The following is a 27989-nucleotide window of genomic DNA, read 5'->3' on the forward strand; positions in this document are numbered from 1 at the left end:
GATAAACTCAGCTCCCTCAATGGTTTTGTAAACAGGGATCCCTGTATAAAAATATACTCCAGCAAGTGTGCAAGACACTGCTGGAAGCAAGAGTGGTTTGGATCAAACCTGTAGTATTTTTATAAGGGAATGCAGCAGTTTGCTCTGGGCTGGTAGTTACTCTGCTAACAAGGCAAGACAACAGCTGACCAACCAACACCCACAAAACTCAGTGTCTAACTCAGACCAATCAAACGGCTCAATAAATAGCTCCTCACCTTGGAGAAGGCAGAAAAAAGGAAGGAAGGAGGGAAGACTGCTCTCCCCATCCCCCAACGCGCACACACAACAAATAAAACAAGGGTTTAAAAAGCTGGGTAGGGTTGAATCCATCTAGTAACGAAGCTATTAAAAAAAAAAAAAAAAACCCAAATCCCCCCTTTTGCACTTTTAAAAATATAAATACAAACAAAGCTGGAGAAGGGCCAGCTGAGATTCCCTCCCCACTCCCCAAGCTGGCAGAGGGCAGCACTAGCGAGCAAGGCAACAGGACAACCTTGCTGGCACTGAATAAAGTCTTGCAGCGAGGGTTAAATGTCCTGGGTGGGGTATCTTGGACATGTCCAATTGGACTCCCCATAATCCCTTTTCCTTAGCCGTTCTGCCTGGCCCCGTCATTGATCCCTCCCAGCCCTGAAGCTCGTGGGGTGCGTCTCATCAGGGGGAGGGGAATCTCTCCACAAACAGGACAGTGGTTACTTTTTTTTTTTAGGAACTTGAGGCATGGAAAGTTTTTAAGGTTTCTTTCCTTTTTGTTTAGTTTTTTAATGTGAATTTAGTGCCAATAAAATAATCCTGTTTATAAGCCCCAGAGTCTTTTACCAAAGTTAAGAGTGGGAATTCAGACTGCTAGGGAACGAAGTGGAGGTTGGGGAAGGACAACTGTGTACAGTCCCCCAAGGCAGAGGGTATGAGGCACATGTGACTATCACAGTTAGAGTGAGGGACGGGGCAATTAGTGCAAGTTTCCCACAAATACCAAAATCCTTTACTTACCGCTCAGACAGTTAATAATAATAATAATAAACACACAACTGGATAATATCTCCTAAAGCTATTTCACCTCCTCCCCACTCCCCAAAGCTTGTGGATAGTATCTTTTCTCCTCTGATCAGGCTCCCCACAGCCTTAGGAAGGGGGGGTATTGTTGATCAGACTCGCCATGTTTCCTCTTTTTTGGGCAACTCCATGTCTGTGGCTGAAAGCTAAGTTTCCCTGGGAGAAATCAGTGTTGGCATGTGGGGGTTGACGAGAGGGGAGAGACAGCTTCTGGAGGGGAGTGGGAGGCAGAAGCCCCAGTGGCAGGTATCCAGCCAGCCACAGGGAGGGCTGATGCAGTCAGACAGCAGTGCATCCATCCTTGCTTCTGGCTTTCTCCTGCTCTAGCTTTTCTCCTTGGGTGACTTGCTCTTTGATTCATGTTTATTGCCAAGCAGCTTCAGCACCTTCATGGGCTTGAACTTTCCTTTCTTCTTGCCCTCAGACTCCTTGTGAAATTCTGCAGAAGAGTTGCAAGGAGAGGTTATTTTCTAAAAGACAGAGCCCAGGAGTGATGCATGCATACTGGTGCTTATACCTTCAATAGAGACATGCCTCCACCTGTGTGATGTATACAGACTAGGGCTAAACTACTTGATGCATACATCTGTGTGAGCCACCAGTGCCTGAATGAAAACACACACACATTCAGTGCAGGTCATTGAGATTAGAGAGGGAGACACACACACACACACTTACACTTTCACTGCAGGTCACTGAGATTAGACACAGGAGACAGGAGCTGTTCCCAGGCTGTGGAATGAACTCCCACAGGAATTAAGGACCAACACAAACCTCACCACCTTCTGCTCCAAGTGAAAAGCACATTTCTTTGACTTTGCCTTCTCTAACATAAACACATAGCAACGTGTGTGTATATTATCTATACATTCTAACACACTTTTCCCTCTGGGAACAGGAGGAGAGGAGAAAAGATGACGGGCGTTAGTCAGGTTGCATAATGCATTTGTGGAAGATGCTCAGAGGTGGTGGGTGTGATATAAGAACCTACATATAATAGAATAAATCCCTAAACACATATACATGTTCATGTGCATTTATACTAATGCCCTTTATTCTTCTGCCCTCTCCTCGGGAGTGTGAGAGAGCAGCCAGGACTCTGAAGTCCTCCAGTATTGGAATGGGGCTCCCATTCACTTTCTTACCTTTCTTTTTAATCATGGCTTCCAACAATTTATCCTCCTCTTCCTCTCTGAAAGAAACAGTGGGAAACTGTTGAGAGATTCCACGCTGAGGACAACAGCCACAACATTGTTGGAAGAGAAGAGCTTCCCACTGCTCATGACTGGTATGGTCATTGGTATCCCATAATCCCTTGCTACAGTTATGACATATTCCCCATATACACATACCAGGACAGACATCATCCAGAGATACAGACACACACCATCCCCACAAGTCATTAGCATTGATTCACAGGAACAAGGATTGGGGGACCCTCGGAAAGGTCTGTCATTAACAGTGGCATCATGGTGTTGCACTTCACAGTACAAGTTCACCCCATACAGGTGGGCTGCACGACCTTTTCCACTGTGTCACTCAGACAGGGCTGTAACGGCAGCTGGGTTTCGGACAGATCTCCCCCTTTCCGCCGTGTTACCTTTGCCGGTCCTCATCCAGGCAGTTGACAATCGCATTACGTTGTTCAATAATGGTGACCAGCTCCTGCATCAGCACTGTCTCCCTCTCTCGGTCGTCATCCGTCCAGTCCTTAGCTATCCACCCCAGAAAAGACAGGGAGTTAAACGACTAAGTTTCCCTTGGGCAAGGAGTTCAGGGCTCCAAAGTGCCATACAAGAGACCTGGGTTTGATTCCTGTCTTGAGCCTAGCAGATGACTCTTTGGACCTCTACACTAGGTTAGAATGATGGCTTCTCAATGCGGGGACTGGGAATACAGTCTAGAGAGCATGCTCAGAAATTGATGCTGGGGAGGGACTATCTCATGTTACTCAACAGCCGCCCTGCAGCCAGTTAAGGAGGAGTATTAATATCCATCAAAGGCAAGTCCCATTTGGTCCCTTTTACCCAGGGACTAGCCATGACTGAAGGTATAATGGGCATTGCGGGGACAGAGAACCTGCTCAGGGTGGTATTTCACCAGTACTAAGAGATTTACCCGGCTTATTGAGAAGGCATCGCAGTTCGTACTCTACATCAGCCTGACGCTGCTCCAAGTTCTGCTGCTTAAAACTGCAAAGGAAGAGAAACACCATCAAAAACCCATTGCAAGGCTCAGAGAGATCCCTCCGGAAAGCAGATGTCCTCTCTGGGAAGCCATCTCCATGGGGTCAGATTTGAAAGTAACAACTGTGACCTTAGCCTTACCCACCAGGAGACTTGTAGTGAAAGGGCAGGAGTCTTGGGTGTACTCCCAGCGATGCTAGCCCCAGCCTCATCCAGTAAAGACTGATGTAGGAGTGGTGGCTACAGGGTGCTCACAGCCTCTTACAGAAGGAAGTGCCATGGGGAACACTGCAGGAGCGCTGGCTATGGGGAAGCCCACAGCTCTTGTAGCTCCAGTCTCTGAGTAGTTCCAAGTACACTTGGACACAGAGTCAATGTCTTCATAGATCTCTAGCCCCACCCCTTGACTAGGAAGCCTACCAGGGCCTTCTGGTAAAGTGTCTCAGGTGGGAATAGGGAGGCTCTTCTGTCCTCCCCAGTTTTGGAGGCAGCATCAGTGCGTTCCCCCTACTCACATGTAGATGAGCTCTGACTCACGGCGCACCAGCATGTGCTTCTCGTGGATGAGCTTGAACCAGTCCACCAGCAGGCTGTCTTCGGGGCTATCTACCAGTCAAACAGGCAGAGAGAGAACTCAGAGACATTCCTCAGGGCTTTCTGCCCACAGAACGCAGCAGGCCAAGGCAGGCTCTGCCACGCTGGGGAGGGAGAGATTCACTTATAATCAACCTGACCTCATCCAGCTCCTGAACACATGGAAAGTGGAGTGAATTAAACAGTTCTCAGCCTCCCATGGAGAAGTGATGGTTCTGATCCATTTTCCTCATAGCTCAAGCCAGTTAGCATGGCCCCACCCTTCCCCCACTCAACTCCCTTGATCCTTCATCACCCTAGCCTTAAACAGAGGGCATATTATCACAACTTCTCCTTCCTCATTTCCCCCCATTACAGGGGTGATACAGCCTTACATCTTAAAATTCCCTATCCTCTAAGACACATCTTCTCTTCCCCTCCCCCTGTCCCCACCCAACCCCCACGGTTGGTACAATCCACATTACCATTTTCGACACTGCGGAGTTTCTCCTCCAGTTCCACCCCTCGGTGCTCCAGCTCGTCCAGCCGCTGCTCAATGGTGTCCATCTCTCCATAAATATCCTCCACTGGGACGTACTGATCCGCCTGGACCTACCAAACCACACGAGCAGGAACACCCATTGCTATAGGCAGCCGCTTTCCCTGGGCAGCCCTTGACCCATCTGCTCCAGCATCCTGCTTGGGGACCCCAATGCACTCCCTCGCGGGCAGTGGAAAGAGCAGGGGAGACTAGCACTCTTCTGTGGAGGAGGGAGAGCAATGGGAGTGACCAACTCCCCCCCACAGGACTGACACAGCATCAGAAGAAATCAAACATCTCCTGGGGGAAACCACCCTGCTCCATCGCACGCAGACTAATGGCACTGCTGGAGGAAGATGCACTTGCAGCACATGCATTAAAATCTCCCTCCATCGACAGCTCAAACTGGCCCCCTGTTATCTTGGGGGAGCGGTGTGGATACCTTTTGCCCCCCTCGTTCAGCACACCCCTCTTACTCAGACAACTCCCTCCTGAGGTCTGGCAACTGCTGTGCCATACAGTGAATCAGGACACGCCTAAGGGCAGAGACTGGAGAGACCATTTTATTCCCCAAGCGGTGGGGAGAAGAGAGTGGGAGCCAAAGTAAAGCCCCAGGTGGCTGGTACTAGGCAGTCTGGCCAACCTGCAGCTCCCAAAGGGAGCCACTAGTGACGCAAGTCAATGTACACCCCTCTGAGGGGCCTTCTAGGGAGTGTGCGCGCACACAAGAAGGCTCTCCACCCATCCTCCAGATCCCTCAACAGCCAGCCACACATGACTCCCGCCGCTGGAAGCAAGGAAAGGAAATGGGGGTTCAGCAAGCAGAGCTGCAGTCCCAGCCGACAGTGCGGAGGTGACATTTGCCCCTGTGCTCCTCTGTCCCCTTTACCTTGCGTTTGATCAGCGGGAAGCCATGTCCTGGTGCAGGAGGGCGCGCTGGCTTGGATCCTTTGGGGGGTTTCTGGGCCGAGGGGGAGGTGACAGGTGACGACTTCCGGTTGAAGGGATTCTCTTTGCATGAAGACTGGGGGGAAAAAAACAAGGAGATGATTCGGTGCTCAGGAGAGAGCAAGGGTACGTCTTCACTTACCGGCGGCAGGAAATCGATGTTCTGGGATCGATCCCGGAAGTGCTCGCCGTCGACGCCGGTACTCCAGCTCGCCGAGAGGAGTACGCGGCATCGACGGGGGAGCCTTCCTGCCGCATCTGGACCCGCGGTAAGTTCGGACTAAGGTACTTCGAATTCAGCTACGTTATTAACGTAGCTGAATTTGCGTACCTTAGTCTGAAGTGGGGGCTTAGTGGGGACCAGGCCCAAGAAAGCAGATCCCAAGCAGGGTGTGAACATTGAGCAAACACCCTCTCACAGGAACTGCCATATTGGAGCAGAGTAACGGTCCACCTAAGCCACTATCCCTGCTTCTGCCATGGTGGAGTAGACAGCTGGTCCATCAGCCCTTATCTACAGGAGCAAACTTTGCAAGTGTAATTCCCCACCAGTGCAGCTCCAGAGCATGGTTTGGTACCAGCGTACTAAAAGAACCCAAGTCCTGTCTACACCATAGTTTCTACTATTGCTTCCACTGCTGGAGTTGCATTGGTGGGGAACTGTAGCTACAAAATTCATGAGTGTAGACAGCCTTTGGATACTCTGGTATCCTGTCTATGACAGCAGACAGCCTTGAATGTTTCCAAGGGAAGTATAAACCCCTAGAATGCACCTCACTGCACTATGGGAAGTGCATCTTCCTGACTTTAGCCAGTGATTAGCATGTCCCCTGAGGCATAAGGATTTATAGCCCTGGTTAGTTTATCCTAGCCAGTGTCACTGCAGATACTATTCTTATCTGTATCAATATTTAATCCTTTTTTTGATCACACTAAGTTATTTGCCTCAGTAATGTCATGTGGCAGTGAGTTCCACAGCTTAATCATAAACAGCATGGAAAGCTATTTTGCTTTGAGCAGCATTTTCATTTGTTTTGATTTGTACTCTGAGGCAGGGTGAATAAGAGCACGATTACTATTTAACTAGCGCTTATCCCACCAGACTGAGAGAATCTTAGCTCTGGCTCTGCCTGACCGGCTCTTTGTGGTCACATTTTGTGCCAACAAACAGGGCTGGCTCCAGGCACCAGCGAAGGAAGCAGGTGCTTGGGGCAGCCAATGGAAAGGGGCGGCACATCCGGGTCTTCGGCGGCGGGTCCCTCAGTCCCTCTCTTCCTCTTTGAGCTGCCGCTGAACTGCCACTGAAGAGGAAGAGAGGGAGCGAAGGAACCGCTGCCGAATTGCCGCAGAAGAATGAAGCGGCACGATTGAGCTGCCGCCAAAGTGCTGCTGATTGGCTTTATAAAAAAGCTGGAGCCGGCCCTGCCAACAACGTTGCACAAATGGGTCGAGAGCAGCATGTCACTACTGAAAGCCACAGTACAGAGTCTCACCACTTGGTGGTACCGGAGCTGCTTTGGGGTGAAGACATCACCATAGGATAGCAGAGTGTTGGAGACTGGTAGCCTGACCCTCAGCTCCGGTGTGGAGATGTCTCCAGGTGGAGAGGTGGAAAAACAGCAAACAGCTCAAGGCCAGAGGCCTATTGGTAGGGGTGGGTTTCCCCTCCCAAAGGGCACTGAAGGGCATCTCCTCCGGGCCTCTTTGGAGGACAACCATGTGTTGTGGGTCGGGGAGGGTGGGAGAAAGGAGGGGTTAGGAGAAATGCACCAGCCTACCTTCAGCTGCGGCTTGGGCGATGGGGAATTCTTGGGGCCTCCTTCACCCATGTCCGAGGCCAACAGGATGGGTGTGGGACTAGCACTGGCAGGAGGCTTGGGGGGCAGTTGGCTGGGGCTCGTCTTTAAATTGCTGTCAGAAAAGCTCTTGCTGGTCTGTTGAGCTCCCCCCTGCGCCTCCCCACTGGAGCTGGCTAGCTCACTGGAGGAAGAGAAGGAGGAGTTGGCGGACAGGCTGGCTGGGGCTGCAGGGCTCTCCCTGGAGGAGACACTGGTGAGCGGAGTATCTGCACAGGAGATCTTGGAAGCAGCCGGCACATGGACTGTGGGTTCAGAGGAGCTCTTGGGCACTGACGCCTCATCCGGGTCACCAGCGGCCTTGGCTGAACACTCGGAGTTGATGCTCTCAAGGCTGAGGGCAGGTGATGGGGTGGAGGAGGATGGCTCTGAGTGCGAGAGCCTGGAGATAGGATGGTGAACTACAAAGGAAAGAGAGAGGTCAGAGGGGAACGGGAAGTAACAAATACCCTCACACACACATACCAGCCACAGATGGAGACTGCCGGAGGCACCTTCAGGAGCGAGATCTCTCGAACACCCACCCTGTGAGACTGGGTGGGAAGCAGGATTTGGTAGCACAGAGCCCAGCCCAGCTGGCGTAGACATTAGGACTTGCTCTGCCTGCTGGAGAGGTGAAAGCGTCGGGACTGCCTATCCCTGGCGTCCAAGGGTGACAGAGGCGGGAGTTCTGGGTAGGATGGCTGGGCACAGAAGGGTGTGGGAGGGACTCACCTAGCGGGGAGGCACTGGGTGCTCGCGGAGCCGGACGTTTCTTTGTCTTGGGACTGCTAGTAGGGGTGATGCGGTACCAGGGATGAGTGGGTTTTGTCGTGCTCTCACTCTGGTCCTGCTTTGGCGTGCTCTTTGGTGTTGCACCTTCCTCTTCTTCCTCCTCCTCCTCAAAGGGGTTGTAGGCTTTAGGCTCCCTGCTGGCGGATCTGCTCTCCCTTTCCCTCCCTTTCCCCTGCTCCTCCTCTTCCTCTGAAGCCCTCGTGGGAGTCTCCTGGCCACTGCCTGGTGGGGGAGGAGCCGGCTTCCTCTTGGGCTCTGGCTGAACCAACGCAATCCACGGAGGGTCCTTTGGTCTCACAGCAGCTCCCGCTCTAGTTGAAGAGAAGAGCGGGGTCAGGGAGGGAGAGGGGATGAGGAGGACGCATGGAAGAGAGAATTCATGACAAACCAGGTAGAACATTGCCCATAAGGGAGAAAACGTCAGGCTAGGGCTGCCGCTGCCTTCTCTCTGCAGAGCATTCACCCCCAGGGACAGGTTGAGGGTATGACTGGGCATGTGGGTTCACAGGCTGGGGGAGCACAAACCTTCCAGCCTCACTAACGAGGCTGGGAACCAGAGATCTGTGCCCTGATTTCACTGTCTGGCAAACTATATTAATTGGCCATTCCCAGGAAACGTGGCCTCTCTCCCATCCCCCATGTCGCACAACAGCAGGAACGATTAAACTATCTCCCACGCTTAGCGGACATGCTGCTAATGGCTGGGGGGCTGAGGACATCCTAAGCAAATGGCTCCAGCCAGCTGGGCTGTTTACTGGGATCTTCGAGCACCCTGGCTGAGCTGGAGAATTGCCCCTCCCCCAGCACAAGTCACTTCTCTTTACACAATGAATTGGGGGGGAGATGCAGTGGGGGCAGTTCACTGGATCAGTTTTCACCCAATAATCAATGCAAGAAAATATCTCAGGTGCCCAATTGCCCCATTGCTCACTGAGGCAGGTGAGGTGCTTTTACTCGTTACATGCCTCAGTTTTTCTCTCTCTGAAATGGGGACAATGATACAGACCAGCCTTTGCAAAGTGCTTGGAGATCTTTGGATGAAAAGCATTGTATAGGTGCAAAGTATCACCATTACAGCCAGACACACACAACAGAAACCCCGCCCAGGAATGTGGAACATTCCCCCAGGCAGCCAAGCATTTCCTCTTCCCCAGCTGTTCGGTTTTGCCGATTCAGGGTGGCTTGGAATCCTGAATACATCAATCCAATTTTAAAAATTGTATTAAGACGATGTTTAAAAAAGTGAATGGTGCAGAGTTTAAGCATAGAAGTTTCTGGTTATCAGGGAATAACATACAGACTATCAAGGGGTGCGAAGTTCTGTTTAAGATCGGATGGTGTAAGGAATACATAATCTGCAATATCCCCGATTGGGGATAAAAGGTTAACGGGTCAAAGTATAGACATTGAGATATGAGTACTAAATGTGTTCTTTGCCTTTCCATAGCCCCTTTCACATGAAGATCTCCAAGCGCTTTACAAGTCTTCCTGAATGGCAGACACTGCATTATCCCCCCTCAGGTACAGATGGGGAAAGGCTGGCACAAGGAGAGAAGGGACTTGTTCTAAGCCAGTGGTTTCCAAACAGTGGATTGCAGGAAGGTTCAATGTGGGTTGTGGGCCCAGTGCAGAGGGGAGGCTCCGAGAGGGAGTCTGGAGGGCAAAGCCACCTTGCATTCATCCCGCACCAGCAGCTTCTGTCCTACAGGGCTGGGGCCAGCTCCCCGCTCCAGGCGTGGCAACCCGCATGGGGTCTCAGCACCACTCAGGTTTGGCCCAGCTGCCCGTCTGTCAGGACACGGTGGACTGCAACCCCGAGCCCAATTGCAATGCCTGGGGTGGGAGCTGGGTCCAGCCTCACGGGACAGGAGCCACCACTGAAGAGTAAGTGAGGGATGTGACGTTCTCCAGCCAAGGCCTCCCCTCCACACAGGCTGGGATTAGGGTCATGGTGCCAGGGCAGATGGAGCTGCTGAGGGTAGGTGGTGCCCCCTCAGCAGGGCAAGGAGAAGGCAAAGGACACTCGTCTATGATTTTGGCCCTCCCACCAATGGGTGGGTTGCAAAAAAGACCAAATGGAATTGGTGGGTGAGCTCAGTAAAATGTCTGGGAAGCACTGCTCTAGCCCCACATTGAGTTCCAGCCTGGAACAGAACTGGGGTCTCCCCAGGCCTTAGCCACAAGGCCCTCCCTCTCCACTGCCAGCTGATCAGCCAGGGAGGGGTGGGGCTGGAAGGAGAGTTCATGAGTTAATCACACGCACAATGCCTCCTGGTCTATATGGTTTCGGGGCAAGCCAAAGGACCTACCGATCTGAGGAGGTGGGTCTCCCTCTCGGTTTGGGGACTGGGGGGCCGGGTTCAGGTACCCTACCTAGACAGGCAATTGGAAAGATACACGGTAAGAAAAGCAAAAGGCCATTAGGAAGCAGATGAAAAGCTCGATGGATTTCCTATTGTCTTCTGGCTGCTCCTGCTCTCTGCAGATCCCACAGCATTTTCCCCCTTGGCGTAGGGGTGTCAGCCCCAACACGCAGGCCAGATTCCAGCCTGGGTGACCTTGTTAACCAAAACTCACCCCCTGCAGCTGCCCTCACTCCCATCTCCTGCAAGCTGTGGAGTAGTGCTGGGGACAGTGTTGCGCGCCATCGAGACCCTCTGTCAGCCCAAATACAGCGTAGGACTAGGGCACCAGACCCATCCACGCTACTCTGTCCCTTCTGGCAGACTGAGGCTCAGCCATCAAGACCAAGGTTCGATCAGAGATCTGGGGGTGTCAGTTTGAGAGGGGCTGGGGAAGGATGTCTTTGAGCCTCATCAGGGACAGAGGCTTTGCTGAGCGTAAGCTGCACTGCAATGGGGAAATGGGGTCCACCCCACACGCCATCCTTGCACCTTCTTACCGTTCACCAGGCCAGGCCCTGGCTCAGAGGCCTCACTCTGCACGTTGGATCTAGGCCGAGGGACGGGGTGAGAGCTTGGTGGTGACGGGGCTGCTGCGTCTGCGCCCCTCCTCGGGGCAGGGGTGGGACGAGTGTCCTTGAGCCGTCCGTCCAGTGGGCTGGCTTTGTCCTGGCTGGGCACTGGTGGTTTGCTGGGGAGAGGAGGCCTGGGTGGAGTTTGGGAGCAGGGCTCAGAGCTGGGTGTTTCATTCTCGGCACGGACAGGGGACGCTGCCGTCTCCACTCCAATGGGTGCACGACCCTTCTCTGCTGCACCTGTCTCCTTCTCTCCTGGTGGGTGGCTCTCTGATGCAATCGCCATGGATGTTTGGACACCGTCCTCTTTCCCTTCCTCCTCCTCCTCCGAGGGGGGGGCATCCTCACCCACAGTGGCTGCCCCAGCCTCAGTCCTCTTGCCCGGGTGCTGCAAATCAGGGCTGGGCCTGCACTCCGTCCTCCCACTCAGGCCCAGCTTGCCCCGGTGCTGGGTGCACACAAAAGTGCCCGACTCCGGCCCAGGTTTGTAGGATCCAGGGAGTAGTGTGCTGGAACATTCCTTACACCTGCCAGCGAGACACACAAACCATCCTGAGAAGGTGGGGAAAGGGCCTTCTACAGGAGGGGAGATTTACAAGGCTGAGGAAGGAAGGATGGCCGTATGGTTAGTGCACTAGACTAGGACTCGGGAGACCGGGATTCAGTTCCCAACTCTGCCACAGACTCCCTGGGCAAGTCACTCAATCTCTCTTTGCCTCTGTCCCTTGTCTATAAAATGGGAAGAATAATCTGGCCTTTCTTTCACCCTTTGCCATATCTAGTTAGACTATAAGCTCTTCAGGGCAGGGCCTGTCTCACTACGTGTTTGAACAGGGTCCTCTCGGCACTACTGTAATACAAATCAGTAATAAGGAAGTTATACCAGCCTGAGCAGGGCTGTCCTTACTATGTACAATGAGAGCCACACACAGAAGCCCACTCAAGCACTCCCTCCCACAAGAGCGGAGCTGTTTGTTCCTGTTTGTTTCAATGCAGCTGGTGGCTGTAAGATTAATTAGGTGCCAGGGCACTCAGGGCTCTTGTAATGGCATCTGGTTTACCACTGTTTATGTTGAAATCTAGAGAAATAAGCCCAAGGCTGAGGGGGAGATGCAATGAAATTAAAAGGCAGCGAGTTTGAACATGGAGAAACGAGGCTATTTTTACCTCAATTGACCCATGGAACTCACTGCTGCATGATATTACTGAGGTGAATCACTCAAAACCGTCAATAAAGAATGAGAAGTTGCTAAAGATAATATCTGGAGATACAACATATAGGGTAAAGTTACCAAAGTCTCAATCCTCAGTCTTCAGGGTATAAGACAGCAACCGGTAGAAACCCTCTTTCTTCCATCATACAGTATTGCAAAGGGACATGTATTAGAGTTTGTTTTGCCTTCCTCTAAAAGCTCCTGTCATTAGTCACGGTTGCAGACAGACTCCTGGACTGTCCCATTGATCTGTTCCGACACCTCAGTGTCAGTGTTCTGACACACTCAAACACACAGACAACATTAATCTGGTGGTAACACTTGGCTGTGGCTACAGGTCAACTCAGGCAGGGAGGGGTTGCTCTGGGCCTGGTGGTGGTTTACCTGAAGCACTGGCAGTGGTACAGTTTGCCTGTGTTGAGGGGTGAAGGTGGGGGGTTGCTCCAGACCTGGGGATGTTTTACCTGAAGCACTGGCAGTGGTACAGTGTGCCTGGGGGGTTGCTCTGGGCCAGGGGGTGGTTTACCTGAAGCACCGGCGGTGGGAGTTTGCCTGTGTTGGGGGATGAAGGTAGCGGGTTGCTCTGGGCCTGAGGGTGGCTTACCTGAAGCACTGCCAGTGGTACAGTTTGCCTGCACTGTTGGGGGTGAGGTGGGGGTTGCTCTGGGCCTGGGGATGTTTTACCTGAAGCACTGGCGGTGGTACAGTGTGCCTGGGGGGTTGCTCTGGGCCTGGGGGTGGTTTACCTGAAACACTGGCGGTGGTACAGTTTGCCGTCAGCCAGGTAGCGCTGAACCAGGTGGACGTGCTGGTGGCAGGCTGCGCAGGTGCTGCTGAGTGTGTTGCGCTGGGACCGCTCCGCCAGGCCTTCGACAACATCATCCTGAGGCAGAACACAAGGAGAGTACAGACTGGAGGGGCAGCAATCGAGACAGAGCGTATTTCAAATGGAAGCTCTTTGGGGCAGGGACTGTCTTTTACTGAGCGTCTGTACCGCACTCAGCACAATGGGGTCCTGATCCTGACTGGGGCCACGGGCGGCAAGAAGAGAGATCTGCTCAGCAGCTGAGCTTCGGGTGTAACCTCACTTAGAAGAACAGGACAATATAAAGAAATAGCAATTATTTCCCCCCCACATTCAGGTTGCAGGCTGCCAGTCCCGGAGAAAGGGCTGTCCCAATCCCCCAGCCCAATCCTCAGGAAGGCTCCCTGAGCCCTGTCCCAGTACAGAACAGACATTCTCATCCCCCTCTAATTGTTGGCCGATTCAGGAGGGGAAGAGGTGAAAGGGAGGTTTCTAACCCATACCGAATCCAGGGGCTGCAGTCACAGCCCTGGTCCATCCCAGGGAAGAGAGATCCCTGCCTGCTGTTGAATCCTGAGGCAGAGGGTTGGGAAGGGAAGGGGAATCCCCTGCCCACACCCATCCCAATGACTGTGTCCTTACTCCATCATCCCCAAAGGGGAGGGCCTTGGGGTTACCCAGGAACCTTTGGCTTCTCAGAGAGCCCTCTTGCATTGCACACTGCACTTTCTTCCCCCACTTCACCGAATGAAGCAGGTGGTGAGCAGCATTTAATACCTAAGACCTCTAGAGAGAGATAATTCCTCAGGCTGGACCCTTCTCCCAGTGGAACCCACCACAAAGCAAAGCACACTACAAAACACACACACACACACACACACACACACACTCTCATGTCCCAGAGAATGCAACAGACCATCTGTTTGGATTCCTCCCATTGTGCCAGATGCTCACTCAGATGCTCCAGTGATGAGCACAGTGCACAGAAAATTAAAAGATGGGGTTAACTTTGCTACAATAGATGAGATACCTGTGGTGCCGTGGTGCTCCCCGCTGCAGGGATGGGCTTCTTGGGAGCTGGCAGAGGGGGTGACGAGGCAGCAGCCGGGTGCCTCATGGGCGGAGGGACTCTGGCTGGAGAGAGAGAGAGAGAGAGAGAGAGAGCAAAAGGGGAATCAGCTGCTGACAGAAGAGGATGATTCATGCAAAGCACATGGTGTAGGAAAATCACCTGGCCTTGTGACCCAGGATGGGATCTGATCACTTTTTACACCTCGGTACCTATTCCAGGAAGGAGGGAGAGGCATGGGGTAATGGGTTAGCCACAAGACTGACAATCAAGAAACCCTGCATTCTAATCCCAGCTCTGACAACAACTCCCTTCTGTGGCCCTGGGCAAATCACTCACCTCCTCTGTGCCTCAGTTTCTCCATCTGTAAAATGGAGATTACACCACTTAACTACCTCACAGGATGTTGTGATGATCAGCTAGATAATGCTTAAAGCATGCAAAGCACTGGGTAAGTGCTAAGTATTATTACAGCCCCTTGGGGCTCACTCTCCTGAGTGCAGACCGCAGAATATGACAAAACCCCTACCACGGCCAGGGCTGACACTCACTAACACCTGGAGGGAGGGGCGCACCTGTAGTCTGTTAACACCTGGATGGAGTCCTCAGATCGGACACAGGGTCTGTCTTGAGAAGGGCTGGTGTGCGTATTAGACAGGAGGAGATTTACTATAAGCTGTCATGGGCTGCACCTGGGGGGTTAGATCAAGGGAGTAGAGCAGGGAAGGATAAGTGAGAAGCCCAGCTCCTTACAGGAAAGATGCTCTGTTGGGCAGCTGGCACTAAGCTTCTCATCACTTCAGTTCCCCACACCCTTTGTCCACTGTTCAAGTGGGACCAGTAAGAGCTAGGTACCATCCAGGGCACCCTTAAGTACAACAGCACCTGCAGCTGCGATGCCTATCCCCAAAGGAAGATGGAAACAAGGGAAGATCTGGGTGCTCTCTCCCCACTAACTTCCTGGCCATGAGACCTACTCACCCTCCCAGCTGTTGCTGGGCTATGAGAACGGAGATTAATTCAAGAATACTTTCTGCTAATTCAAGGAGGCCAAATCACACACACATACAGCCCAGTCACTTCCTGAAGCTGTCCATTCCACAGGGAGAAAAAGAAGCACTGGGTTGGAAACAGGAAGCTGTGATGAGCTCACTACCCGAGTGGAGAGGGACAGATGAGGACACTGCCACAGTGAGAGATTGCAAAAGCATGGTTGAGTTCCCTTACATAACACAGAGGGGGTCAGGGCAGAAGCTGGAAGGACAGGCCACAGCTCTCACCTTGGTTGGGGTTGGTGAAATGGTTGTAATACTGAGACACGTAGGTCATGATGCTGAGGCAATCGGGGACCCTCATGGAGACCATATCGTTGGGATCCAGCAGGGCGGGGATCCCCAGCTCCCGCTCTGCCAACTCAAAGGCCTGTGAGAGTTCCAGAGAGGGAGGACAGGAATTAAAACCGAAGCCCACTGGAAAACCAGGGTGGATAAAAATCAATTATTTGTTTTTAAATCAAAAAAATCGGATTTTTTTATTTAAATCGGATTTTTTTGATAAAATGCTTTTTGAGGAAAAAGCCTATCTAAAGATAGTTTTAATTAAGATATATTATAGCTCAAGGAGATCTCATCATGGAATAGGGATTATAAATTCTAATTCTATAGTATGAGACAATATATTCATGTAATGTTTAAGAAAAGTTTTGTAAATGAGTTCCAATAGTTCATGGATTAGGGACCCAATCTCATGGGGTTCCACAGGCTTCTGTATAGATTATTTAGGTTAATCTTTCTATCTACCCAATGGGACTCAGTGCTCAGATTAGAACAGTGGTTCTTAACCTTTACTGCAGCCTGCACCCCTCTGGTTCTCAAAATATGTTCTCACACCCCTTAAACCTAGATATATATTTTTTGTTTGTATATTACAGTAATCGTTAAAAACATGTATAATGTTAATAAATACATAGGTTTGATGAAACAAAATAGTTGTACTTATGTGCCTGTGCTTAATTTGTGGTTTCAATTATTTACCTTCTAAAAAAATCTGGCATGTCTCGTACCTCCAGAAAGGGCATCTCGCACCCCCAGGGGGTGCGTGCATCCCAGATTAAGAACCACTGGTCTAGAAGATACCATCAGAGATGCGTCGTTTTGCAGTTCTCAAACTGTGGATTTGTGTCTCCAGAGATAACATGCTTGTTAACAGCAAAAACGTTTTTAAATAAATAAATAATATATAGAGGTGAGAAATAACAGACCTCAACTCTATTGTCCCTCTGCAAATTTGTGTACACAAGAGTCAATCCCTTACCGATCTCTAAAAGTGCTAAGTTTCAAAAAGTTCAATGAATAGAAGAATGTTGGGGGCGGAATAGATCTGGACAAGGAGAAGAAGTCTGGAGATAAATGTGAGAAGTGAGGGACGCTTGTTTTGTTAAAATACTATATGTTTGCTGTTAAAGAAAAAAATCCAGAATACTTAATGTTGTTGTTTTAGTTAAATAAAACAATTTAAATGTTGTCTGATGATGTTTTCCTCCTAATACTGCAATGCAAGAAAATCCTCCAAATATTAATGATTAACCTGTTGAATTGGAGATAGTTCACCTCCCAATGACTTCATAAATATCTCCTTCAATTACCTTTGGTAAATGAAATAACCAACAAACATTCATTTTCCGATACTGCTGTAAAACTAATCTGAAAAGTTTTCAAAATAAATCACTGGTTCAAAATGTATAGTGTGTACCTTCTAAAAATGAAATCTACATTCATCTCCGAGTTATGAAGAATATGTATTAAGGTTATAACAACCAACAAGAATGCACTTTTATGTAGAAATCCATGATTAAATCGAGTCTTCCTGACTAGTGATTTAAATCAAATCCACCCTGTGGAAAACAGAGGCTTATGGACACACTTGCACGTTAGAGGAAACAAAAAGCAGGGATGGTTAGTGATGGAGGTGCCCTTGTTCTCAGTGACCCTCCAGTCGTCACTCTTCCCCTCTCCTCTCACTCTGCTATACCACCTAGTTCATTTGTTCTTCCATGTTCCCTACTCTTCCCGGGAAGTCTCCTTAGAGTTATGACCTGAGGGGGGAGAAAGCAAGGAGTTCAGTCTCCAGGGACCATCCCACCAATAACACGGCCCAGTAGTACTACGAGGGATGGTGACTTTAACCAGGTGGGCACTTGCCCCACTAGGAATCGTGCCGAGATCCCGGTCTCATCTCCAGAGAAGAAGAATGACCTTGTGGTTAAGGCACTGGATGGGGGCTGAGGGTTCAATTCCCGGCCCCATCTGAGACTGCCTGTATGACCTGTGGCAAGCCCCGTAATCTCTGTGTGCCTGGGTTCCCTCTCTGCGAAACGGGGACAATAATACTGCCCTGCCTCACTCACAGCAGTGTTATGGGGATATATCCATTAAAATGTGTAGGGTGCGCAGATACTACTAGGATGGGGATACCTACGTGGACTGATAAATTCATGGTCAAATAGGACATCTGCCAGCCAGGAATAATGAGGCACAGTGCACAGGACACGGTTGGGCTCTGCAGGGCCACCAAAGCTTGCCCAGCAGAGGGAGGTGTTGCTCTCACTACAGCTAAATGTCTGTGCTTGCTGTTGCTTCTCTGGCAGGGCAGCCCAGACATCTGTAGCTGACCAACTGCACCTCTGCCCTGAGATAGGATTGCTGAGGCCTGCTACTTTGCCACTCAAATGTCTCAACCAGGGTTGGCAAAACAAACCCCGAGATAACACAAAGGGACTCACAAATACTCTACAGGCAGAGCCAGACAGCCAAAGGGCTAAGGGTCTACATGTGGAAGACTGTGGAAGACAGAGCAGAGCTAGGATCCCATTGTGGGAGCACAGTGTATGGGAAGCCCTGAGACTGAATGAACGCCAAATGTTGTAGCTCAGTTCCCTTTGGGTGGGTGGGTGTGATTATTTTGGGGAACCCCTGGGATCCCCAGCTGCCCCACTGACTTGTTTTCTTTTGAACCCAAGCCTTCCACGAGCCCTAGTGATGCCTACGTTCCATGGCTCCTTGTCTTTCCAGCTCTCTCTCACATCAGATATTTTCAGACAACCTCACCATTCCATTCTCACTGGATTCCTGTTTACACTCACTTGGTAGCCACAAAAGGATCCAAACACATTCCACCACTAACCTCTCAGACCAAAGGGGAACAAATAAGCATATTTCTCGCACCCCAGTGAGCACCAAACAGCGGGGCTTGCTGGAGGTGATGGGGCTGGGCAGAAGGGCGGTGAGGGAACACTGCTTCACTGAAGCACTATCGTCCCCAGGACACCATATTCAGTCCTGTTCCACTGAGGGCACTCCTGGGATCATGGCTTCTCTCAGAGCAGTGGCTCAACCTGGCACCACACCATTTCTGGGACCATCACTTCACCGGAAACTGTGCTGGCCTCAGGAATGTCCCTTCCCTAGGATCATACTGCCCTTTGGGCCACCAATCCCCAGGAACCACTCCTTCCTCGAGCGTGATACTTCATTAGGAGATGCTCCGATTGTGGTTTGTATGTATCTAGCACCTTTGCTGTGCATCCCATCAAACAAAACTTGAAAACATCTACCAGTTGTTTACTTGTCAAGACATGAAAGTCCATCCTGGTGAGAAACGCAGCTCTCCTGCCACCAGCTGCTGGGAAGGGTGAGGGTGCTGTCCCTAGACCATGCTCCGGGGCTCCATTTTTATGTCAGCCTCTTGCTAGTGTCTGATAAATGTGAAGCTCCCACTCAGCCATACCTTTAGCTGCTGAGAGACAGGAGCCTTCTCTCTCTTTGTTCTCCTCAAGAGCCTCCTGGCTGCTGTGAAGGAGGAGGGTCTCCACTAATTTAAGCCAACCCATGCCTCCTATCTGTTGCAAGGAAGACAGGGAAGATGAGGCCACTGATCTACTCTACTCCCAGCCTCTGTTTTTTGGGCCTTCCTCCCCTGTCAATAACTCCTATCATCTGCAGCAGAGGCAGGCACTGCTTTTCCAAGGAGCATCATGAAGTTGACATGAATCTAGACAGCTGCACTGCTGCCCATGAGGTTGGGAAACTAACCGGACTCTTGTTAGCTTCAGTCTTCAGCTGTTTGGCAAAGTTCTGAACCGCAGAAGCAATGGAGCTGTCAAGATGCCGCCACATTGGTTTCCCACTCGGAAAGTTATCTTGGCAACGACATAAACTAGAAGCTTATATTTTCTTTAATGGGAGCTTAGAATGTGTGGAAGAAGACACTTCAGATCCCCTCACTCACCCAGGTAAGCTTCTGCCTTATCCAGAGTGAATAGATTTTTCTAGCCTTGTACAGATGACTGCCACCACATCCCCCAGCCGTTGAGTGCACTTTATGTCAACATTGCGTACTCTATCATGTTATTTCCCACGTCCATGACTCCCTCTTTCCCTCAGTGCAAGGCGTCACGGTGACTCACCAGGTGGTTGTTCTCGTAGACATTGTCCTTGGAGAGTGAATCAAAATCTCTGGAACAAGAAATCACAGAGGGGTGATATGAGAAAAGGGAGGAACGGCTCCACAAGACACCACAAACAGGTTCACGGGACAACCAATATTACAAGGGCATTTCAACAACAAAAAGCCAAACTCCCAGAAAAACAAAACCTTTGTTAAAGTAGATTTAAGACTGCAAACAGGGCAAGAGACGGTAAGAGAATTTTGCAATTTGAAAAAACCCAAAGGGCTGAAAGCCAGGAAATTAAGACTTTATCATCATCAACTGTATTCCAATAGCACCTAAAGGCTCCAGCCAGTATTGAAGTGATAGAGTAGAAGATTTAAGATGACGTATCAAAAACATCCCAAACATGGAGAAATACAGAAAAAGTGCCTCAGACTACTCCAACTCTATCCTCATCTCCCCAACACCCAATGCCCCCGTCTGAGGCAGATGATCAATCAAATACAGTTCTGCAGCTAGATGGAACGTTAAACACTGGATGCCTTGCTGATTCAGACAAGAATCTGGGCATCTGGGAACACTTTAAACCCCAGCATACTCTGGCATTTCATATGCAGCTGCAGACGACTTAAATCATAGCCAGTGGAGCGTATATGTAGCCTATCTACAAGGGTTTAAAATATCCTGTGCCAGGGGAGGCCCAACCAGTGTGGAGTGTAAAGAGTTAAAATGGTTGTAAGATTTCCAGTACCTGGTGTGAGGAAAATATAGGATAGGAGTTGGATATGTCTGTGGTGTGCATATGAAGTGTAATGACAGCATCACTTTGTGCTTGTTACAACACCGTCCAGCTGATGATCTCAGCATTCTATACTAAACAATGAACTCAGCATCACAGAATACCTGTGAGGTAGATAAGTATCATCTCCATTTTAAGGTTGAGGACACAAGCCCAGAAATTAAAGATCAGAATGGGCCACTCTTACTTACATTTAGTACTTTAACCCAGGAGGAGTCTGACTGGTTGTGGCTACACTAAAAACAAAATGTCCTCATCTTTACTGTCCTAGTTTAGCTTCGCAGCAAAGCTTAGGCCTTGCCTACACTGGCAATTCACAGCGCTGCACTTGCTGCACTCAGGGGTGTGAAATAACACCCCCCTGAGCGCAGCGAGTGCAGCACTGTAAAGTGCCAGTGTAATCAGCGCCTGCAGCGCTGCACGCTCCCTCGCAGCGCTGCAAGCTATTCCCCTCAGAGAGGTGGAGTACATACAGTGCTGCGAGAGAGCTCTCGCAGCGTTGGCGGCGCGACTACACTTGTGCTTCACAGTGCTGCCTCGGCAGCGCTGTGAATCCGCGAGTGTAGCCAAGGCCTTAGTGTAAAGATGGGTAATACGACTACTCCCAGCATGAGGAAGGATGGAAGAAAGTCCCTCAGTGACTTTCCCAAGGTTGCACAGGAAATCTGTGAAACACTGAAATAAACCCCAGTCACAGTCTCTGACACAGCAAGAATATACTTCCTCTGTTCAAAGGAAAAACATTGGTGTTGCTGTTCTCACCACAGACCAGTGGAGTTGGAGGCTAGATCCTGGTTAAGTAGGTGGCACATACAGATGTGTTCACACACACTCCCACACACATGTATGCTGAGCATTGTACCATGTAATGGGAGCATGTGGGAATACAAGGGCTGAGTTAAGGTTATTTGATGTATCTTAACTCTTCGTTTCCATATTTGGCATTTTTTTCCTATCATCCATAACCTTAACTTTGGATTTACTGGCTCACAGCTGTCTGTGTGGGGGTTTTTTTTTTTTTAAAGACAAAGGTCCATACAGGTGTTTTCCCCATAAATATTTATGATCATAACTCAAACTAAAGGGCTTTTTTGGCCTGAGAATTCTGTTCGTTCTGTTTTTCTTAGAAACAAGACGCTCAGCAACACGAGAGAAGTGACATGAGATCAGAGTGAAGGCTGACTGGAGTATGTTAACCTTGTATCTCCCTTTTCAAAAATAATAAGCATCATTTGAATTTCCTAGCTTTCCTTGTGTACATGATTGGCTTGGAAACTGAGCACTGGTTTTGGTGGAGTTTGTAGCAACCATAGCACTGGCCAATGAGGAGCATCCAAAGCCAGACCAAATATAAAATAATCTTCACCCCTATCCCTAATCTCTTCTGCCAACCCAAAACCACTTTATTTCAGACAGGCCCATTCTGCTTGGGTGGGTAGGGTGTGCATGTGGAAAGAAGATGATGATGAGTGTTACCAAGTGATTGGGAGTGCGAAGATACAGGTTGCTTTGCTAGTAAGGCAGGCTCAACTTTGACTGTAGAGAACAAATTCCACAAACACTATGCTCCACCTGGTCTCCTTCCTCAGATCTACATGGTGAGAAACGTAGCACACAAATGGTGGGTAGGTTTGAGCCCATCCCCCTCTTTTCCTGTCCATCACACTCCTTCTTTTACAGCTCCATCTGGCCCTGAGGAGCCCAAGTTCTGCTCCGTGGGGCACACAACAGCACCCAGGGAGGGAGTAACTAACACACATTGGGGTGGAGCCTTCCAGTGCATTTGGGTGCTGCAGGTCAGTAAACCTCCAGGAAAATACACCCCTTTAGCTTTATTTGGCGACTCCTGGATTGAAATACCAGAATTTAGAATTTCACAACTATCTGGCACCTCGCTAAATATATATCACTACTTTGGCATCAGCCTAAGGCAGTCCCATAATATCTGATTCATGGGAATACTGTCTTGATGAAGCATCTGTATTACCATTCCTCATTATTAAATCCGTTTCCTGGAAGACATCCCATAGAATGATTGCCCTGATTCAGCAAGTCCCAACAAAGCAGAACACGCTTGGAGTCAGAATTTCCATGGATATAGCATCTTTCATCCCAAAGTGCTTTGCCAATTACATAGATACAGCAGCAGTAGTGGCCTCTGTGGTTTAGGACAGCAGCCAACAAGCCCACAAAATACTGGGAGGCAGGGGGCATTTTGTACAGCAAACACTAGAGCAAACTCCTATATTTTTCCAAAATACGTTGTCGGCTCTTTAACGGCCACACATAGCAGGGAGGACTTCAGCTTTTAAGACCCTGTCTAAAAAATCCACACAGCATACTGCACAGAAATCTACCTCTCTCACAGAGGAATAGTTGAGCTGACCCTGCCGGGATTTGAACCGATGACTCAACGCAGACTAAATATTTCAATTCTGATGTTGCTATGGTGTGTCCCTCCTTCTCCTCTCGTTTTCAGTGTACATTTGCTTCTCTCTCTCCACCGAAAATGCCGAAGCCAGACACTGTCCTATTCTTTCGGTGTCTATACCCCGAAAGTCTCCCTCCACAGGCTCTGTGCAAGGCAGCAGTGCAAGGACACGGGAAGAGATGTTCATTCTCCCACTACATAGCTGCTTCTTGCTTCACCAAGCTGCAAGGGAAGCCCACTAATTACTTACATTGTGCTTTAGATTTTCAAAGCACTGTCCAAGCATTAGCTAATTAATCCTCTCAGCCCCCTGTGAAGTAGGCCTGGATATATTATTCCAGTCTTACAGATGGGGGGAAAAAGACGTTAAGTGTCTTACCCAAGCTCACACACTCAGCCTGTGACAAAGCCACAAACTGAACCCAAATCTCCAGAATCTCAGTCCAGGTCTCAGCCAGGAGACTGACCTTTGTTGCCCGTTTTACAGATGGGGAAAACAGGCACAGAGAATCTGAGTCACTTGCCCAAGGTCACAAAACTAGTGGGGGTCAAAAGCAGAATTAGAACCCACATCTCCAGACTCCCAATCCTGTGCCTAACCCCATAGACCACAGTACCCCAGCAGCAAATTGCTTAGGCTCATATTTTTAACACCCCTGTGTTTGGATGCCCAACTTGAGCTGCCTTGAGCCAGATTCTAAAGGTGCTGAGCACTTGCAGCTCTCATTGCTTTTTTTAGACTCATGTTGCTTCCAAAAGTCTTGTCCCATTTGCCTGAAGCTTTCCAGGAGAGTGTATCTACACCCAGCAGTAAGATCCCACCTGTGGAATTTCAAATTAATTGGACTAGTTTGAGTGGACTTGGGAGAGCAAGAATGGAAACTAGCTTTACTTTCAACAATGGCAAGAGACAGGCTATGGTCTCTGCATCATTTCATGAAAAGGCATCACACCCCTCTTCTCAAACAGCTTCCCCTTCACAGCCAAGAACTTATCAAGACAAGTACATCTCACTTGGGGGCACAGCAGCTGTTCTGCGCTAGACACCCCATGCAGCAAGAGCATCCAGATAATAGACAGGCTAGATGCTTTACACGTAACTAATAGATAAATAGGAGAGGCACAAACTGAGACGCTCTAGAACCAGAAGAAACCCTAAGGAGCAGAGCGCTGGGTTAGCATTATTACACAGAAGTGAGTTCCGTGACTGAGCGCCATCCAGCTCAGCACAGCTGCTGCATGCATATGTCGTTTCACACCCTGATGGAGCTGGAACATGATAGTATATAAATGCATACGTATCCAGAACTTCAGAGTCTCTTGGGTTCACACCATTGCAATCGGCATGAGCAGCAGCAGCACAGTTGTTTGAAAGCGGCTGGAATGGCCCATCACGTTGGAAGCCCATTAACTGGCCAGATATTATTACCCAGAGGATTGAAGGTGCTTTATAAATACAATTTAGCAGAACAGGGGGAATGCTTTTGCTTCGCTGTCTGAGAGATTTATTACTCCATATCCTTGAGTTTCCAAATCAGGACATGCTGAAGCGACTGAAATCAGATGAGACGGCACACCCTTCGGCCACCCCTTGAAAAATCCTTCCTTAACATGCTATGTCCTTGTAAGGCCCTAGGTCTGTCTTTACAATACAGTTCACTCCACTTAACTGAGATGCTGTTAGTTAAGATATCTGCCAGGGAACAGATTTGAGCCCACTGATACTAAGAGCAAGCTTAAGGGGATGGTAATTCCACTTAATGAGGAAGCCTTCAGATGACTTAGGGGTGCTTACTGTAAGGTTTTGGATATCTCACTTTCACGCTGGCCCTGTTGGTTTGCTTTTCAGCCCCTTAATAGCCGAGATAAATGCAAAAATAAAAACGGTATGAATTGCTACTCGTCCCTGTTTTAGTTTGCCTCTTCCACACCAGTGACCCATGCTGAGCATTGTGCAGGCGACTCCTGAAATAGGCAGGCAATAGACTTGGTCTCTAGCCCACTAGTTCAGATAGCACCTGGAGGCTAGCCCCAGCTCTGCCCCTTCCACCTGCCCCTCCCCTGCAGTTGGACCCCCGAGACCCGGAGGAGCCCCCCCCGCCCCCCCCCCCCCCCCGCGGGGGGGCCCCGGGGCCCCCGGGGGTCCCAGGCCCCCCCCCCCCCCATTGGCCAGAGTCCAGGGAGTACTGATGAACCTGGGGAGCTGGATAGCATGTACTGCCTCCTCAGCCATCCCAGAACCTGCATGGGGCATAATAAATCAAAAAATTCCCCCCAAAACCCTGCAACTGGGGTCCGGCGGCCACAGCAGCGCCAGGGGCCTATTATACCCGCCACCCATGCGCCTTCTCCTAACTACGTGGGCCCGTTCTGTAATAGGATGTGTGCTGCAGCTCCTCAGCCACATTAATATTAAAACTGTCTTCCGTTAATTGGGTAGCAATCTTTAGGGCACCTAAGCAAAAGAGGAGTCTATTGTGCTAAGCAACCTCAACTGGGGTGGTAAGAAAAATGCCTTGGTTGTAGAAGGAACATGCACTGCTGTATGTCAGATTTAAGAGACTAGCCTATGGGTGAGAAGAAATGTGTGTACTAGGGACAAGGGGAGAGCATCAGATCACTAGTCGCAGCAAAGACTGGAACAGACAGATGGTGGATTTCTGAGCTGGCCACAGCATGCAGCTTGGGGGAGGAGTGGGAATCATCTCAGCTGCCTATCTGGCTATATGATTTCTCCAGGAGGAGAGCATCACCCCCAGCAACACCATTCCCAAACTCACCTGTCTCTGTCCCTCTCATTAATCTGTCTGTTAGTCCATCCCCTTCTACCCAAGAGCCTCCTGCAAAAGGAGTGCAGACTGAGAAACTAAATTCCAAGCCATTAGCATGGTGGGAAGCCCTAGTGGCTATTTTCCACTGTCATCATCACTCATTTCTGGTGTTCAGTGCAGCATTATACTAGTTAAGCCTGCACCTGGCACTCCCCTAACCCAAGATCAGAAAGTCCCCCACTGAAGCAGCATGCCCTCCTCGCTGGCACTTAATCAGGCCAGGAAGAAACTGAATCAGCACACAAAACTCCACTGAAAAATATGCATACATACTGAATCACAGGAGCCTAGGAAGGACACCTGTTAAGTAACATTTGTCCATCCCTCATTCCTGGCCAATGCAGGATCATTTCCTACAGCATATTCTCCGGTGCTTTGTCCATCCATGCTGCATTTATAAACAGTTGTTGGAAAGGAAGAATCTTATTGACTGAGACAGTGCTGAGAATTTTCAAAATAAATGCAAAAATGTCTTAGCCAACAGAATATCGTATATCGGGCACAAGCTGCGGTAATACTGTATAGGCCCATTTTGGGGAGAACAGGGTATATAGGATGGTATTAGGAACATCACTTCCCATTTACTTCCAACTGTCCTCGTCAGACTATCCTATAGGATTTGATAGTGACAGTTCCAGAGATAGGGGTTAGGGCTCCTTCCACAAACCTCACTTTTATTTTTTTTTATTTTTTCAAATAAGAGAGTGATTTGTCCTGTGATGAGCACAGGGGACGGGGAATCAAGAATTCTGCGTTCTATTCCCAACTCTGACTGGATAATGTGGGCAAGTCACATAACCTCTCTGTGCCTCAGTTTCTCCCTCTGTAGAATGTGGGTAATAATTAACAGATACTCAAAGCTTAATTCATAGGGTTGATAAAGTGTTTTCAAGATCCATGGATTAAAGACCTTAGACACATGTAACCTATTATTATTATTAAATTCCAAGGGCTACAGCTATTCAGATGCAATAAATGTGAAAGAACTCCACTTGCAGTCCAGGAAATGTTTTAAAGGTGCTCCCACATACGCACACCCAGGAGCCAGTCTCCAAGCATCCCAGCCCAGTCCTCCCGCTGGCCCAGCTCCCCCAACTCTTCTTACATCCCAGAACTAAAAGACACTATCAGACACTCCGTTAACGCCCTTTGTAAACCCCAGAGGCAGGAGGGGTCCCAGAGCTCCCTGCACTAAATCCCTACACATTTGGGTGTCAGGGTCACCTCCCCTATAGCCTAGGTATGAGGATGGTTCCCCGGTGCCTCTGCCCCAGGGAGCTGGGGGGCCCTGGGCTCCCTTTCCTCTATCCCAGGCCGTTTCCCGGTGGCCCTACCCCCCCGTCCCAGGGTCCCCCCCGTCCCTCAGGGTTCCCGGGTGCGGTCTTCCCCGCCCCGTGTAGGGGCCGGAGCGAGGCCCCCGGGCGGCCGCGGCCGGTGCTCAGGCGAGCCCGGCGCTGCTGGGCCTGGTGCCGCTCCCGGCCCGGTACTCACAGCAGGTCGGGCCGGTGCCGGTGCAGGATGGCGCAGAAGGCCAGGCCGTCGCGGAAGGAGCTGCTGAGGTCGCGGATCTCCACGCCGGGGTAGCCCTCGCACTGGCGGCGGCACCAGGCCTGCAGGGCGCCCCGGGGACCCGACATCGGGGCGGATCGGAGGTCAGGGCGCCGCCGCCGGGGGGAGCCTCATGGGGTGCGGACAGGGCTCCGCGCTCTCCGGGCCTGGACGGCTCCCGGGAGCGGCCTGCGGGCTCCTGTCCCTGCGCTCGGCCCCGGCGGGCAGGGGGCTCCGCCTGCGGGGCGGGGATCACAGGGCTCCGGGGCCGCGGCTCCGCTGCGCTCCGTGCCCCGCCGCGGCTCGCGGCTCCCTCCTACCCCCTGCGGGCGCCGGCTGCGCCTCCCTCCCCGCGCCGGGCTCTGCTCAGACCTGTCCCCGCCGCTCCTCCGCCCAGCACCGCACCCCGGCTCTTCCTCGGCCCGAGCCGCGGCGGGGAGGGTCCCAGCCTGGCACGGGCCAGGGGCCATGGGGCAGGGCCTGGGCGCTCGGCATACCCTGGGGCAAGGGGGAGTGTCCCGCATTGCCACCCGGTACCTCGTGTCCAGCTGGCCCTGGGCATGTCCGCTGTCTGAGCACGCCAGGGGTCTCGCCTGCCCCGTGCCAAGGGGTTCCCTGAGTGCCTGCTATTAACCACGGGGGGCTTCCAGCGCTCCTGGCACTGAGAACAATAATAGAGCCAAAAAGAAGGTGGGTGAGATCATCACTTTTATTGGCACAACGTCTGGTGGTGGGAGAGACATGCTTTGGAGCTGCATGGAGCTCTTAGGGCTGGGAAAGGTACTCCCCTGTCTCCCAGCCTGCAGCCGCTCAGCTACGTGCAACATGTTGAGTATAGTAGTTAGCACTTGTATTTTAAGGGACCATTCAAGATAGAGTGGCCCTTTAAC

General features: G+C 50.6%; 1 protein-coding gene across 5 annotated transcripts; it reads right to left on the reverse strand.

The window, feature by feature from the left end:
- Positions 1–738: 738 nt before the first annotated feature.
- MICALL1 (MICAL like 1) lies at positions 739–27758 on the reverse strand. 5 transcript variants are annotated; one of them, XM_034776794.1, is made up of 16 exons: positions 27637–27758; positions 19506–19554; positions 15322–15463; positions 14003–14106; positions 12914–13050; positions 10879–11480; positions 10286–10349; positions 7917–8287; positions 7125–7603; positions 5288–5422; positions 4343–4469; positions 3800–3890; positions 3217–3290; positions 2699–2813; positions 2244–2290; positions 739–1537 (listed from the first exon to the last, which is right to left on the reverse strand). In XM_034776794.1, exons 3-16 carry the CDS (start codon positions 15404–15406, stop codon positions 1422–1424), a joined length of 2547 nt encoding a protein of 848 aa, XP_034632685.1. In that variant the 5' UTR covers positions 15407–15463; positions 19506–19554; positions 27637–27758; the 3' UTR covers positions 739–1421. The 5 variants fall into 5 exon arrangements, with proteins under 5 accessions (XP_034632685.1, XP_034632676.1, XP_034632694.1 ...); XM_034776785.1 differs by lacking the exon at positions 27637–27758 and adding an exon at positions 27043–27606; XM_034776803.1 differs by lacking the exons at positions 19506–19554; positions 27637–27758 and adding an exon at positions 19438–19457.
- Positions 27759–27989: the final 231 nt, after the last annotated feature.

The sequence above is a fragment of the Trachemys scripta genome, chromosome 1, assembly GCF_013100865.1.
Source record: "Trachemys scripta elegans isolate TJP31775 chromosome 1, CAS_Tse_1.0, whole genome shotgun sequence".
Lineage (NCBI taxonomy): Eukaryota > Metazoa > Chordata > Testudines > Emydidae > Trachemys > Trachemys scripta.